The 16,148-nt window shown below is 39.5% G+C and overlaps 2 protein-coding genes across 2 annotated transcripts; both read right to left on the minus strand.

Moving 5' to 3' along the window:
* Positions 1 to 342: 342 nt before the first annotated feature.
* Positions 343 to 3,134, minus strand: LOC128426171 (uncharacterized). The gene is made up of 3 exons (XM_053413042.1): positions 2,515 to 3,134; positions 2,201 to 2,423; positions 343 to 900 (listed from the first exon to the last, which is right to left on the minus strand). Exons 1-3 carry the CDS (start codon positions 3,012 to 3,014, stop codon positions 343 to 345), a joined length of 1,281 nt encoding a protein of 426 aa, XP_053269017.1. The 5' UTR covers positions 3,015 to 3,134.
* Positions 3,135 to 5,559: 2,425 nt separating this feature from the next.
* On the minus strand, positions 5,560 to 16,018 carry LOC128425963 (copine-3). The gene is made up of 16 exons (XM_053412799.1): positions 15,755 to 16,018; positions 14,563 to 14,726; positions 13,516 to 13,695; positions 13,359 to 13,433; positions 12,168 to 12,239; positions 11,989 to 12,066; positions 11,816 to 11,905; positions 10,536 to 10,634; positions 10,353 to 10,436; positions 10,186 to 10,245; positions 9,943 to 10,076; positions 9,114 to 9,168; positions 8,696 to 8,747; positions 8,476 to 8,609; positions 7,860 to 8,093; positions 5,560 to 6,911 (listed from the first exon to the last, which is right to left on the minus strand). Exons 2-16 carry the CDS (start codon positions 14,719 to 14,721, stop codon positions 6,792 to 6,794), a joined length of 1,626 nt encoding a protein of 541 aa, XP_053268774.1. The 5' UTR covers positions 14,722 to 14,726; positions 15,755 to 16,018; the 3' UTR covers positions 5,560 to 6,791.
* Between the last annotated feature and the right edge of the window lie 130 nt (positions 16,019 to 16,148).

A 16,148-nucleotide genomic window follows, 5' to 3' on the forward strand; every position in this document is an offset into this window, starting at 1 on the left:
CTGTAATCCTATGTTGTTATTTTATCCCATCCCTCAGTCTGACTAATACAAACTCAGCCTCACAATCTCAGAGGAAGTATTGTGTCTCGTTCCTCGTTGGTAGAGTGGGATTGTAGTTATTCCCACCTCATCACATATAGTCCATATTACAGCAGTTGTAACCAGAATCATATATTGCATTACCGCCTGTGCACATTCACCAAATCCTGCATTCCCCCAAAAATTGCCCAGCGTTAATAAATGCAGAAATAAATAAGTTAATACATAAAAAACTATGGAATATTGATGTTTCTATTTATTTATGTATTTTTTCATGTGCTTATATATGGCACATTGCAAAAGTTAGTCTGGAGTGGAGGGAAAGAAAGGGAGGGAGGGGAGAGGGGGGGGCTCCTCTCTTTTCTCGGAGCTGGCCCAATGTTGGAGGATGCTGAACTCCAGCTTCTCCTCACAGCTCTCCAGCAGAGATTCCAATTTCTCCTTCTGCTCAATTTGGATTTCCTCTGTCTCAACCAGCTCTTCCTCTTTTACTTTGATCCTCATGTTCATCTCTCCAAGCTCCTCCTCCAGCTCCTTCTCTCTGGCCTTTGCAGACTCCACACGTTGAGTCAAGGGGATCAAGTCCATATGGCACTTCAACAAAAGTGAGGCAGGTGACTCCATCTGCTCCACCATATGTCTCTCTGTTTCCCAGGTGAGGTTGTTGGTGGCAGTCTGCTCCTTCAGGGCGGAGTATTCAGCCTCCCGCTCCTTCAGGGTGAAGTATTCATCAACCAGCTTCCTCAGACGGGGGTTTTCATCCACCTGCTTCCTCAGATGGGGGTTTTCATCCACCAGCTCCTTCAGGGCAGTGAATTGAGCCTTCAGCTCCCTCATGAGGAAGGTGAATTGAGCCTCCAGCTACTTCAGGGCGGAGTATTCATCCACCAGCTCACTAAGACGACTGCAGTATAGTGAGCCGTCATCTGGGAAGCCAGCCGCCCCCGTTTGTTTTTATTGCGCGTCTACCTGTGGCTTTACGGTAAAACAGCATGGTTGGCTGAAACGTTCAAAAATTACGAAAAATCCAACTCTATTGTATTGGATTTTTCTTTAAATCTTCATGGTGCATCTGCTCATGTCAATTATCATGTATTTTTTATGCAAATTAAAGGGCAAGTCTGTAAAAAAAAAAAAAATTGTCTACATAATTTAACCATATTTGGAAGCTGATTAAAATATTCCTTGAGAGGTTATAAGTGACTTCAAGTGGATTCCTGTTCGTGGTGTCTCTGACTATGCTGAGACACATTTTTGTGTATTTTTACTGCAGAATAACTGAGAAAATTAAAGGGAAAATCTGTAAAAAAGGACGAATGTTTTCATAATGTAGCCATATTTGGAAGCTGTTTAAAAATATTCCTTGAGAGGTTATAAGTGACTTCGAGTGGATTCTTGTTCATAGAGCCTCTGACTATGCAATGTCCACATTACAATTTTGAAGAAACCTCCTGTTTTCACACACTCATTCCACTTCAACATGATAGTAGTGGTTGATTACAGCTATTTTATAAGACTGTGGTACATAACCTGATGATAATCAATCAATCAATCAAATTTTATTTGTATAGCCCATATTCACAAATTACAATTCGTCTCATAGTGTCAGATGACAGATTGATTGTATTAAGTAACGAACTATCTATTAGGGGCAGAATTTCTTTAAGTAATTTTGTCGGAATCGGATCTAAGATGGTTTAGAACCTGAGATTATTTTTGTAAACTGATCACGGGTGATCAGAGAGAAACTGTCTAAATAATGGGTAGGATTCTCAGCCGTTTCTGAGATTTGGTATACCATTATTAATACAGGTGTTGAAATGACATCTGGTTTCAGTTTGTTATGCACAGTAGGCACTTAAGTGATGCTCTCTTGTGATCATGTAGAGGTAAAAATATGTTTGACATATTTCCATAAGTCTCCATTTTGATAGTTTTGACAGAAAATTTAGTAAAAGTAATGGTAAGTAAGCTGTGAATCATCTTGCAAAATAGTGAGCCCACAGCAATGTATGAAAATGGTGTTGATACTTGTTTATAAAAGCTAAATAATGATTGAAAGTGCTTACAACAGTGAATAACCTAAATCGAATTTTATAAAATCCTTACTATGGGTTATCTGCCTGTGCAGTGGCACCATAGATATACTTGTCAATATTACCTTGTAGTCTTCCGGGACGATTTGTTCGTCATCTATCTCCAAGGTCCCCCTTTTTTCCATCCAGACATGCAGGTTTTCAAGGTGCATTTGAATGTTCTTCCCAGTGCAAGAACTGCAGAAGAGTACAGTCATACTGAGAAGAGCCTCATCCAAGTCTTGAAGCCTTGAACTACATGCAAGTAGGCCAAAGGTGTGCATTGCCAGCTTGTAGTGTTTTGCATTCCTAGAAACACAGTATAAATAACAAAGTTATTATCATCAGTAATTTATGTTATAAATGTATTGGTCCTTATTTATAAGACAATAATACATACTGTTTTTTGCAGAGGTCCTTGGCATTCTTCATGATGTGGCTGAGACATCGATGAAGAATGGGCAGGTCGATCTTTCCACTGGGATGTTGTCCAGTGACAATTCGACGGTACTTCTGCAATAAGTTTTCCAGACTTGACTTGCAAAATGTCATTGCAAGTGATTGCAGAAGTACCATAGAGCCATCACAGACAATCATCACAGGCCTTTTGTTGGATCTCCCCCTGTACATCCTGACAAGATCTGTCTGAAACGCCTGCAGGAAGTAGGTCACAGATGCTGTGGTGTGGTCACATGTAACATACGATGCAACAGGAAGTGGTGACGCCCCCTTCAATGGGTTTCTCACCGCCAACTCATACACATAGAAGGGATGACTTTGCGAAGTTTCCTTATGGATCACACTTCCTATTGCATCAAAGTAGATAAAATCATCCCTACACCTTTTATAAAATATTGCAAGAGTCTTCTTTGACCATAACATCACTCCTTTAGGCTGCATGAGGACCTTCTGCAAAACCTGATTGTCTGTATTTATTTGATCCGCAAAGATTTTATGTGACGTCTACGCAGCTTTCTTTGGCTTGCAGATATAGTTTTTAAAACGTCTTTTGTTAGGCGTCATCCCTGAATCCAGATTCAATGACTTTTTCTGGATTCTAACCAAAGACTCTAGATAAACAGTCCTGGGCAGTTTGGTCTCCAGAACTACTCCAACCGACCTGCTTGCATCAGCAGGGATTGGCCTTCTTTTCAAGTCATTGACATTGTGGCAAACATCTCCCCCGGAGAAAACAACTGTTGCCTTCAGGGTGGTTTCGTCCTTGACCATAACATCCACAGTTACTGGGCAATCCGAGAAACAACAGTGGCCACTGCACTTGAAAATTGCTGCCTGGGTCTTTGACAACAGGCTTTTCACACAGTGTCTCTTGAAGCCAAAGCTGCAGTAAGGATGAACGGTCCTCAGTCCTTTGGCAATTACGTTTGTATGGGCAAGACATCCGTGTGCTGGGGCTCATTCCCGGATGTTTCCTCTGGAGTGGGTCTCTCCTCAACCTTGTCATTTGTCACTTGGGTATCACCTGAAGTGCGCTATAGAATGTAAAACATAATAATTGTATGAAAAAATGACATATATTACACATCACAGTTATTGTTAATAACATGTATTAGGTACTTCATTAGAAAAATGTGTTAATCAAAATTTCTATAGATAAATTTAAAAGGTTTTACCTTCTGGTTCTCAAGCAATGCCTAACCGAGCTTCACGCGATTAACCAGTGTGTTGGAAACCTCAAAAAAACTGCAGACATTTTTCCAAAATCCAGCTGCACTGTTCACACTGTAGTCCTTTATATTCCCACGGGGTTCAGACAATGAATCGATAGTTGATACTATTTCTTGGAGGCTTCTTTTCAGGTGTCTTCCCTTTGAAATTAAATAAGGCGATAAAGCATTTGCATGACAAAATGTTTTGAAGCAGTAAAGGATGTTGTGAAATATAAACTATTTACAAACATAATGACTTGTAATGCTATAGTATTATTAAAAGTAAGATAAAAAGTAAATACTTTTTATATTGTGTGAATGTTTTGTGCTTTAAAACTTGCCTTTCCAAAGGTGGTAAAAGTACGGAATCGGAAGACAAGAAATAGGGTTGAATCATCCAGAAGCTATGTATGAATCTAGATGAAGCGTCATCCGAATCCTCAGGTAGCATTTAGAAAACGAATCGGCTACTTTTTTCTTTTAATTTATTAGACGTTACTTTTTGTACCTGAGGAGCAAGTGCTTCCATGTACAACATCAGTATATCACCTAATGGCGTCCAACATGACCCAATGGCGATTCGAGTGGGCGCTGTTAAATGTTTTCTGAGACAGCAAAAAGTTAAAAAAAGCTTTTTACAAAACAGACATGGCTGATTCGCTTCTTACCTTTCCATCTTTGTTTTCCACACTCTCGAACATTTTCTCAACAGCACCCCTTTCCTTTAAAACCCCTATCAAAACAAGAGTCCCAACCAACAACCGGCTTATAACAGGAACTACACATAAACCTTCCAAAATAAAGTCACTAAATAAAATAGCCTACACATATGCTGTATTAATCCCTCACTATCCAAGTCTTCTATCTTTTTCTCAATTTAATCCGCCGGAAGAGTCCCCCCACCACTACTCACTGGTGGGGGGCAGCAGACTGTCACTTGAAGTGACTGCGTTAGCCAGTCCCATTGTGCAAAACACCATCACCTGCAAAATTGGGCTGGTCCACAACCCTCAATTTTTTTAAATCAGACTTTTATCCAAGTTGTGCATTGAGGGGCTAGCTGAGCTGTTTCTATGGGCTTCAACTTTGTTGGGATGTCATTGTAAGAACATTGTTGAAATCTTAATTTAACCAATGCCATTGTTTTCACTTACTAAACTGCAACTTACTAAAGTGAATGACTTGAAGTGAATCAATGACATTTTAAATTGAAAAGATACTATGCAACCCTATCAGGATGCTTTGTTATGAGAGGAACCGTTCAGCTCAGTAACATCACGCTAAAGCTAGCTAGCATCCTCACGCTAGCGCGCTAGCTGAGTGAAATGGGATTGGGCCTAAATGGAACAGTCAGTGACTGCAATTTCCCATTATTGTAGCTAAGTCGTGTTTTAGCTAAATGTGATTATTGTCCATTAATGGTGTACAAGCAATGGAACATCAGTGATTATATTTCTCCACTCCCTCCCAGATATATACTGACATGTCAGTACTGACCTGCAGTTCATCAAAGAGGAGGATCCCCCAGCCAACATCACAGCTATCCAGTGTTGGAGGCTTCTCAACGCTTGGCAAAAATGCATTTTGAAGTATAAACAGCTATTTATTGGCAACTTTAGTACAGGAATCCACTCAAAGTCACTTATAACATCTCAAGGAATACATTGGGCCACTTTCACAGATTTGCTCTTTAATTTTCTGTTATTCTGCAGTAAAATACACAAAAATGTATCTCAGCATAGTCAAAAATACCATGAACAGGAATCCACTTGAAGTCACTTATAACCTCTCAAGGAATATTTTTAATCAGCTTCCAAATATGGTTACATTATGTATACTTTTTTTTTTTTTTTTACAGGCTTGCCCTTTCATTTTCATTAAAAATACATGATAATTGACATGAGCAGATACGCCATGAAGATAAAAAAAAAAAAAAAAAAAAAAAATGAGAGGCTATAACTAAAATATAGTTGTCTTTTCGTTCTTTTTACGCGCTCCGACTATCTATACCGCATGTCTGAAATTAACGGGACGGGAGGTTTCACTCTTTTTCTTTTTCAAAGTCTAAACCTCAAACAAACCTACGATCTATGAGATTCAAATCATAATGAGCTGATGGAACTTGGATCAGGGGACATATTTCTTCCTCCTGCATGTTTTCTCTCTTGAGTGACAGCACCTGCTCGATGAACTACTTCTCCTCCGACTTTCTCATCTGTTTCTGCAGATCCTTTTCTCTGAGCTGGCCCAATTTAGGAGGACCCTGAACTCCGGCTTCTCCTCACAGCTCTCCTGCAGAGATTCAAATTTCTCCTTCTGCTCAATTTGGATTTCCTCTGTCTCAACCAGCTCTTCCTCCTTTACTTTGATCCTCATGTTCGGTTCTCCTTGATCATTCAAACATTTATTGAATCACATTTACTTTGTGGCTGGAGAACAGACGTGATGACTCTCAGTGCGACTGTAGAAAGGTGCGGCTGCTGACACAAGACTTTCCCAGCAGCGCACTGCCTGGACACAAACATTATTCACCGCACAAACACTGAACAACCACACAGCTTTCCCACACAATTTAAAGACGTTAGAGCAGTGAGAGACTAGAGAGTGTGCAAAGTAACAGTCACAATAGAGACAAGATCATACAGAGAGAGGACAGAAAAACATTTAAACAACAATTTAATCAACAGAGCCATCGGAGCATGTCACAGTGCTACGCTCGTAGTGCAAAGTGTGATTACTTTTATTATGATTGCTTGGTGATTTCATGCATTACAAGGCATCATGTCACAGGAATTCATCTTCAACAATTCAAAACAAATTTCAAAACTCAATATATACAATCTTTGATTGACCATAATTTTCTTCCTCTACATGCGACAGCACAAGCTATAAAATAACTATTCATGGTGTTGCTTTGCACCATTCATACAGGCAACTTAGTAAAGAGGGTGCACGAGATGCAGGCATGTGGTAGATATGAGGTATTTGGGATAATTACCCCACCTTCCTAAGACGGCTCAGAAACACTGGATATATTTGGGGGCTTTAGCTTGTAAGAATTGAAGAAGGAGGACACTTGATCGGGCAGCTCTGCCAGGACGCTCTGGGCGAGGGCCACACTGTTTCCCTGCAACGACAATGTCACATGAGAAAGTGCAAGGGTTAGTCTTCATCCACACTCCCACACTTACAGTGTTTGTGCCAACTTGTGTGGTTTAAGTAGCTTAGTGGGACACACTTGGGTTCATAGGGACATTTTCTTAATTCCACATATAAAAATCCATTTTGGTCGCCTTTAATTAGTGTCATATTCGATTCAGCCATGCTGTAACTTCCAGGCCAAACAACATAGGTCTTAGAAAAACTAAAAATACACTGCTAGCCAGTAGCTTGTTAACCAATGGCAATCATTATGGGATAAGGACAGAGGGTGAAGACAATAAATCCCATGATACCACGCTGATTGACGATGTCATCAAACTATGGTCTTTTGGTATTGTTTTAATTGTGAGACCCCTTGTGGCTACATATCGTACATTTAACTGCGCACATCAAGGAGCAATACAGACTGAGGAGAGGCGGTGGACTAGTGGCAGAAAAATTGGACTATGGGCAGAAAATCAGGCTGGATGGTCTCTGGTTCGACTCCATGGAGTGACAACCAAAAAAATATACCTGAATGGAAACCACCTGGATCTGTCCAAAAAAGTCCAAGAGGACTCTCCCTACCCACTGTCTAAGTGGCCCTGAGTGGCACCTTACTCCCCCAACATCTGCTCCCCGGGCGCCGTGCATGGCTGCCCACTGCTCTGTGTGTCCTGCTGTGTTCACCAGATGGGTCAAAAGCAGAGGACAAATTTCCCCCTATTTGCATGAGTCTGTCTGTGCATGTGTGTGGGATTAATAAATGTATCTTATCTTATCTGATGTAAAGAACTAAACTAACAAAGTTGAAGAGTGATATTTTGTAAATCAGTATATAAGAATTATTCAAAGTGATATTGGAATATTAAATATTTTCTAATAAACTCTGGAATTCTGTTACATCAATGCAAAGGTTTGCGCTGCTGCTTACTTGGAAATCCCTGAAGGGCACAAACTGGACGATGTCTCTCGCAGCGGTGTCACCGGTCGGCGAACGCAGCAGCTTGTCGTCGCTGTCGAGGAACTCCATCGCGCTGAAGTCAGCATCGCCCACGCCCACTATGATGATAGACATGGGCAGACGAGAGGCCTCTACTATCGCAGCACATGTCTGATCCATGTCTGTGATCACTCCGTCTGTGATGATGAGTAGCACGAAGTATTGCTGCAGATGGACAGAGAGAACTGAACAGCTATAAAGAGCACAAAGAGCCAATCATTCATATCATCATTAGTTTCCACATGATCCTTAAATATAATCGTATAACTAGTGGGTTTCATTCAGATTATACTTGTGGCAAGTTGCTGTAAATGTTATAAATTTGATGTATTATCCCCATTTTAAATTATTTGATATATTTGCTATGCTCTTCCACAATCTACAGACTTCTAGAAAAAACTATTGAAATATTAATAATATTTAAATTCTGAAATTATCCAATACGTCCTGCTCTCAAAACTGATTCTAACAATGATGTGATTTATCAGTTAGCTTGGATTTCACATTCACCACTGAGTACTTCAACAGCAGATTTTGAGCTACTCACCGAGGCCGTGTTCTGCCGGAGAGCTTGTTTGGCGAAGCAGGTGACGTGGTCAATAACCGGAGAAAAGTTGGTGGGACCCCAGAGCTTCAGCTGGGGTAGACACTGCTGGTAGGCCTGCACCACTCCCTCTATGCCTGCAACACGCACACACATGCTGTACATATGGCAGCACAGTGCCGCATTGATAAAGGTAGTGCTCTTGTCACAAATGTACACCTACCTGCACAGAATGGATTTGCTGGATTAAAATTGATGGGAAACTCATGGGAAACCTGTGTGAGGATATTAATCATTAGAAATACAGTCAGTGACAATTTTTCATCTTTTATACCTCGGATTTTCAAAATAGAACAAGTCAGGGAAACGGTGTCAACTTCATCTCATAATTTGCGTGTTCCCAACTGCAGAAGTCTCAGATCACCTAGATAACAATAATTCAGCTATATTCAAATTACAGGCGATTGCCGGCAAGGTAAATGAAATAACATTATCTCTTAGGAACATAGAAATACTTTATAACATCACATTTAAACCATTCGTCATTAATTTACTTCAATATATCCAACTGATTCATTGGAGAAAAGTGAAAGCTCAGGAAGTAAAACCTCATCGTGTCCTTAAATTTGAGTTTTTATCACCTGCCAGGAGGGAGGGATCTTGGCTCCAAAACCAAAGACAGGAAACATTTTGTTACTACACAAAAAGATACACAAAATAAAAGGTATAAGTAAACCATCAGCACATATTAAACAAACTGCAGAAGAGTTTGACTGTTGCAAAAAATAGTATCTAACTTGTTTGATATACTGTAAATGATTAGTAAAGTTTGGTTTAGTCTTTAATACAATAAAATAATCCAACCAAGTAGTATTCTTAGTCTTGCAGTGAAATACATGAGGTTCCAGTTAAAACCAGTTAAACTGACATACCAACACTTGAACACTTCTGAAAGTTTGTTTTGTTTCATCTCAGTCGTTTTTTTCTCAAGCATTTTTGTTCCCTTTTAGTCTGTAAAATTGTTTTTAGTTCTCTGCCGCATGGTCGTAAAAAAGATGAAGATTAAATATCTTGACTGATATAGATTTTGAGAAAGATGCTGATATTGGGGGGTAAAACATTTTGAATACACACACATATATGTAAATCGGCAATTACTCTTATACTATCATTATAAATACCATTATGAAAAAGAAATTTGATTTAGTACAGTTTACAGTTTAACTATTATCTTTTTTTCATAAATAATAGTTGAATGCACTTATTGTAAGTTGCTTTGGTTAAAAGCTTCAGCTAAATGATATGTAATGTAATGAAATATAAATAGCTATGAAGAAAAAGAAAACACAGATACAGCATATAATCAATATATCGAAATTAAATTAAGGAAATATTTTTATGTAAATTATAAACCAAAATGCACATCTTTTTTGCATTGTTTATACTATAAGAGTTCAGTTGAAGGTTTACCTGTCATAGTCCTGGATGACATTACCCACTGCCCAGATGGCTGCCAGGTATTCGTTGTAGCCATCAGGGTTGACGTAGTGGAGGGAGCGTGGAGAGCTTGGATCCCCGTTAGAGCCTGTGAAGTCAATGGCGATCTAGGCCAGAGCCGAGAGAGGTTAGGGGGTCAAGACGTCCTGAATCTCTCAGTGATCACATGCAAACATGCAATACGTCACATCTTGTGTCCAATGTTTCCAAACTCACAGTGAAGTTGATCTGACAACCGCCCATGATATAATCCAGGAAGGTGTAGTCCTTCACCAACTGAGAAAGCAAAAGGTGTGTGGACCCAAGCAGCAGAAAATTCACTGACTGACAGAGATCAAGTTAAAATGTAGACGTCTTAAAAGTCACAACCTTTAACCCATTACCTGGCAGCGCTTGACGCAAATGACCCCAGAGTTTTTATACTTTTTCTTCTTCAACTTTTTCAGGTTTATGCACTCGAATTCAGCCTGCAAGTGAGAAGACAAGTCATATTCAAGCCACGTTTTAATAAGTAACAAGGCCTTGTATTGGTGGGGCTGGAGTCAACACACACACAAAAGACTCACCGGGGAAATGTGTGTTCCCACTTGCAACTCTGCCAGTGTGGTTTGAAAGCTTCCGATGAGATCATGGGAGCCACTGATGCGATGGTCGTAACAGACCACCTGAGGACGACGAGAGAAACTTACTGAAACAGATGACGCAGCTTTTCTACAGCCATTACTAACACTGCTGCTTATATCCATCTTAACATAGATTTCAATTTGTATTTAATATGAATATGTCTCAATACGTAAATGCTAAAAAAATGTTGTTAAAAAACTGTTTACCTACATATTTTTAAGACTACCAGAGAAAATCCACCTGTACTTCAGTAACAAGCTCTTCAATTCAGTCAGAAATATATAATGCTTACTTAAAGGTGTGTAAGATCTAGGTGAAAAGGATCTATTAGCAGAAATTTGATATAAAATTATCCTTGGAGGATTAGTCAACCGCAAAATGCAACTTCAACACTAGATGTCCCTAACTACTCACTGAGCCTCTAATAAAATCATGGTGCTCACTATCATCCAATAACATCAACTGGACCTGCTGTACCTGCCTACATATACTGGTAGCTGGTAACTTATCTTACCTTCCAACGTACAAGGGATATTCACCATGTAGTCCTAAATTCTAAAATCATAATAACATAATACATATCTGTGGTCAGCAAGGGAGATTCCTCATTTAGTAATACTAGTCAAACCCTATGCTAAATTATAAAGGTCCCACTTCACATGCACAAATATCCAATTACCTTTCACTATCAGTGTAAACCATAGACCGAATATAAAGATGGCTGCCATGACTGCAATGCATGATGTTGCTCAGTTAGTAACTAGCTGTGGCAAACTACTTTTCACGATACCCTTTGGGAAACAATAAGTCCACTTTATTGGTTGGAACAAAATTCGCTAAACATTTGATCAGCAATACAAAATGGCAAACTCGCTAAATAGGGACTATATCATGATTAGTAACTGATTTCAGAAGAAGTGTAGACGTCCATCTTTACAGTCTATGATGTAAACACAGTAACTAAGCTGAGTATAAAGAACATAGCAAAAAATGCACACCTTTCTGTGATGACGTCATTAAGCGTGCATGCACACTCACATCCAGCCGGGTAGCAAGCAGCACTTTAAAATGGACAAGGGGACAAAAATGCAATCAGAAAAATATATAATTAGTTTGTTAGAGTGAATCAAGCCAACAAAAGAAGCGTTGCTGTGGGGGTAGTTTAAGGAAACACATCATGTTAATAGGCTGCATTTTACAGAGCAAAGACAAAAGACTTTACCTTAATGGGCTTCTCCACATCTCCTCCACAGAGCGATCGCATCGAGATGCGGAAGGGTCTCCATATTGGGTTTAGGTTGTCGTACACAACCTACATAAACAGGTTAAAATGAACCACATGTCCACAACAGTTCAATGCGAGCAAGTGAATGGGCCGTTGGTAAATGTGTGCACCTCTGTCCTGTGAGCCAGCTGCCAGCCGGTCTCTGTCTGCTTGTAGAACTCCAGGAAAGGGTCGGACCACCACAAATACTTAACAAGCAAATCAGATTAATACCACACAGCATTTATAGGTAATGGAAATTAAAAGGCAGTTGAAACCACAATGTCAGACCTAAAATGAGCTTCAGTACCTTTTTGTCCATCCTGCGGCCCGACACCTCAAACTCAGCCACTCTGGTGTCTGTTATTTCTTCAGCACAGATCTATTGTAAAAAAAGGAATTAAAACCCTTCAGTTTTATATTTTGGAGCATGTAGTATTGAGAGATAACTCACATTCAAAGCGTGTTCATATTTTAAATCCAGCCATAAAACTGTTATTATATCATGTACTAACAACTAAGAGAAGCATTGAATAGTCAAAAATTAATTTGGATAAAATGTCTTCCTATTTACATGTAGCTTCAGCAAATATTCTGTCCTTCACTCTTTCCAGACTTTATTATATTAAATCAAACTGCGTTTTTATCCATTTAAAATAGATCTACAACAAATTTAAGTAAAGAGTGAGTTTACTTTCTGAAGCCACTGTACATGTACTGTAACCAATGAATAAAAAAATGTACCGTACTGTACATATTTTAATTTTCTTGCTATCCACTTTTTCATTTTTTACAACCTTGCACGGCACTATGTCTATTTTCAGCGATAATCCCTTAAAACTTCACATGGGCCATTTTTCATTGGGGGTTCAAACTTGGGTTTTGTTAAATTGAAGAAATAAGAAGTCTGATATAAGTTTTAGGTGAGATTTAAAACTGAGTTTCTGTACAACCAAAGTAAAAGGTGTTAGAGACATAAGTTAAACCCACAGGACGAGTAAACGTGCTGTAAGTAAAAGTACAGTGTCATATGAGGGTATATTAGGGCCGCAGTGAAGAAATTAAGAAAAAAAATTATATCATTATATTATATCATTATATCATTATATATCATGAGAAAAAAAGTCAATAAGCACCAAGGAGACCCAGTGCTCGCCAGAGTCTCACTTCTTTCGGATCCAAAATCTTGAACCCACCTCATTGTTTCTTGAGAAACAACGAAAGGCCTTTGACAATCACGCCCCTGTACACAACAATGCAGTCAACTGAACATATTCATCACATCAGAGGCACTTCCCTCCAAGTCTGTGTGGTTCTTTCTTCTCTGCGACTTTATACTTGACATCTCATTATTTTTTTCCCAAAAAGTGTTCCTAATAACCAATAAGAAGTTTATTATTATTCTATTCTATCAAGTTTCTCTGTGTGCAGGAGGAGAGTGTCTCATTCACAGCTGAGCACTTACATACGTCTATTAGAGAGGAGGAATAAGCCCACTCACTGTTATGGTCCCCCGACCTGCAGGCCTCTTGTCTGTCAGCAACAGAGATCGAGTCAGCTGCTTGCTGGAAACAATCTGAACACAAAAGACACTGCGTCAGAGACATGTGCAGGGAGGAGCAAAGATCTGTGTTAAAACCGTACAAGGTGACGCTCACCTGACCCAGGGTGCATTCAAGCTCCCCTAGAAAATCATCATCACTCAGGTCATAGGTACTGTTGTCGATGTCATACACGCAAAACTTCAGCTTCTGCACCATCTCGAAATAGTAGTCAATGACAAACCTCTTGGCAAACTTTGGATTCAGGCAGTTCAGGATCATCTCGGTGCGTCCAAACTGAATCACAAAGAAACAACAAACATCTAGTGTGAGTTCCGGTCAGAGGGCTTCGGCTACAATCTGTGAGACGTGTGGAAAACTGATTTCAAACATGCAAAGTATCAGGACATTTTCATGAAACTTTTCAGAGGGTCCGTTTGTGAGAATGCAAAGGTTAGAGTCAGTTGCTCTGGACATTTTCTAGAACTTTTCCTACCGGCCTCCTGGTCAAATATCCGTAAAAAATGTCTACTTGAGTCAATGTGAGAGTACAGCAGGAAAATTATCTGAAAATGTCAAAGCGAGTGGATGTTTCAGAGACATTTCTAACTGATAAAAACAACAAGAATATAAATATTTTGGGATGAAAAGGATGTTCCATGCTTAAGATTCAAGAGTTCTGGGCAGTAAGGTCTGACACCAGTGTTAATGTGCTGTAAACAAAAACACGTATACATCATGTCGCATCTCATTCATGTTCTACTCATGGCAACTCCTAGCCTGAATGTTCCGGACGTTTTCCTCTTAATGGAATGTGTGTTACCTCAACAATCTCCTGCTACATTCCATATATGTGAAAGACAAACTCCAGATAATGTCTGGGTTCAGTTTTAAGGACATTTTGTGGAGTTCATCTCTGATAGATCCATTGATCTCCTAAGCTTAAGTTTCAAGATTTAGGCCCAGTGAGTTCCAGAGTAATGCTGAACTGTTCATCAGTCACAAAGACTTAAAAGTTGGTAAAACCAGTGTTTATCTCCAACATTCAGTGAGGAAATGTAAAAAATATCAAGCCTTCTAAAGAGAGTTTGGTGTATTTGTTTTAGCAGCAGCTCTCCTGGTGTAGGAAGCTGGGAGTCATGGGTGAGTCAACCGAATACAGACCTCATACCAGTGGGAGCCTGAAGTGTTGATGTACAAGGCGCACAGAGGATCGGACTTGGAGAAGACGTCCATGTCCAGGAGGTTCTCACAGGAGATGGTCAGCTCCACCTTAGTGGCCCATTGGGTGACTCCTGGGGCTGAGGCTCCCCCTGAGGCCATGGCAGCTTATCACACAAATAATGTCAGAGAGATTCAATTAGAAACTGTCATGTACTGTACTTAAGCACTTTTGTTTTAGGTACATTTGCTAAATATTTTTGCTCTTACAACTTCTACTTGGAATGGCTTTTAATTTCTTTTAAGTTTTTTGGGGGGTTGCTATACTTATTTTATCCTTTACTTTTTCCAATCCTTTAAATTCTTCATTTTTTGTCTGCTCTCCTTGATTTGTTGTCTTTAATTTGAAATTCCTCTTGAATAGATGTTTGTATTCTTCTGTTGTCTTCTTCGTGACGCACCTTGTAATGGCTTTTTGTTGTGCCAGTTTGCTCCAAGGTTATTGTATCAACAATATAATAGATTATTGTTATTAATATTATTATTATTATTATTATTATTATTAAGTAAGTAAGTAAAAGAAAACACGTGCCTAGTAGTATATAACAATAGAAATGAGAATAATGTTAACAATTAAATAAGCAAGTTACATGAGGCAGATAAACTAATAATAGACTAAAGAGGCACTAAGTAGAACTGATAAAGGAGAAAGTAATATGGGATTTTACACCTGATATTGAAATATTGCACCTGATATAGAAATATTGCGCCTGATATTGAAATATAGCAAATAATACTGAAATATTGCAAATAATATTGAAATATTGCACCTAATATTGAAATACTGCAATAATATTGAAGTTTTGCACATTGTACTGACACTGGCACATTATATTGAAATATAAATATAATGCAAAAAGACTAACAAAATATTATATATATATAAATGTATTATTAATGTTATAATAATTACTTCCCAACATTTCAGATATAATATATATTTAACGTTGCTTAATGCTTCGGTGCAAGCAGCTATTACATGAATAATAAGAGAGTCAAAGAGTCTGGACAGTGACATGCGGGAACATTGTGGTGGGTGGGGCGGGCTCCTGCAGCAGAACTAACACCACCAACCAAACCAGTGAAACACTGACATGTTGTCTCATGATCTATAAAGTGACTCGGAGTTATTTACCTGTTTACTTGTTGACAGGTAGAATCCCGAAGCGCCTGCGGTGGCTCCGGACACGTTTGTCTGACAGGAACAGCTGAGCAGCGGGAGCGGAGCCGCCCAGAGATCCCTCCTCCTCTTCCGGCCTCAGTCTCCCAGCGGCCCGTTCTCTTCCTCCGGGGCTACACCCGCAGCTATTGTGTCTCTGCTGACTTCAGACTGCGCGACTGACATGTTCCACTGGCACCAGTGCGCACAACAGCCTGGATAGTGGTACAGCGGAACTTTGAAGAGTGGTGCTTGTTTCCCGTCGACTTCATAAGCAGGCGGCACAGAGTTCCCCGGGCTGCGTTCAAGAGTAACATTGATTCTAGCCGCTAAAAGACCCCCCGTTGTTTAACTGTGTTGAACTCATTGA

The sequence above is a fragment of the Pleuronectes platessa genome, chromosome 20 (genome assembly GCF_947347685.1).
Source record: "Pleuronectes platessa chromosome 20, fPlePla1.1, whole genome shotgun sequence".
Lineage (NCBI taxonomy): Eukaryota > Metazoa > Chordata > Actinopteri > Pleuronectiformes > Pleuronectidae > Pleuronectes > Pleuronectes platessa.

What these genes read in the sequence shown, in the direction of transcription:
- LOC128426171 (XM_053413042.1), bottom strand. Translation starts at nt 3,014, where the DNA reads ATGCAGCCTAAAGGAGTGATGTTATGGTCAAAGAAGACTCTTGCAATA. An exon ending in AAGGACCTCTGCAAAAAACA is followed by an intron (nt 2,424 to 2,514) that starts GTATGTATTATT and finishes CTGTGTTTCTAG; the next exon opens with GAATGCAAAACACTACAAGC. An exon ending in TCGTCCCGGAAGACTACAAG is followed by an intron (nt 901 to 2,200) that starts GTAATATTGACA and finishes GCCCTGAAGTAG; the next exon opens with CTGGAGGCTCAATTCACCTT.
- LOC128425963 (XM_053412799.1), bottom strand. Translation starts at nt 14,721, where the DNA reads ATGGCCTCAGGGGGAGCCTCAGCCCCAGGAGTCACCCAATGGGCCACT. An exon ending in GCCGCAGGATGGACAAAAAG is followed by an intron (nt 12,067 to 12,167) that starts GTACTGAAGCTC and finishes TTGCTTGTTAAG; the next exon opens with TATTTGTGGTGGTCCGACCC. An exon ending in GTCATCCAGGACTATGACAG is followed by an intron (nt 9,169 to 9,942) that starts GTAAACCTTCAA and finishes CTTTTTGTGTAG; the next exon opens with TAACAAAATGTTTCCTGTCT.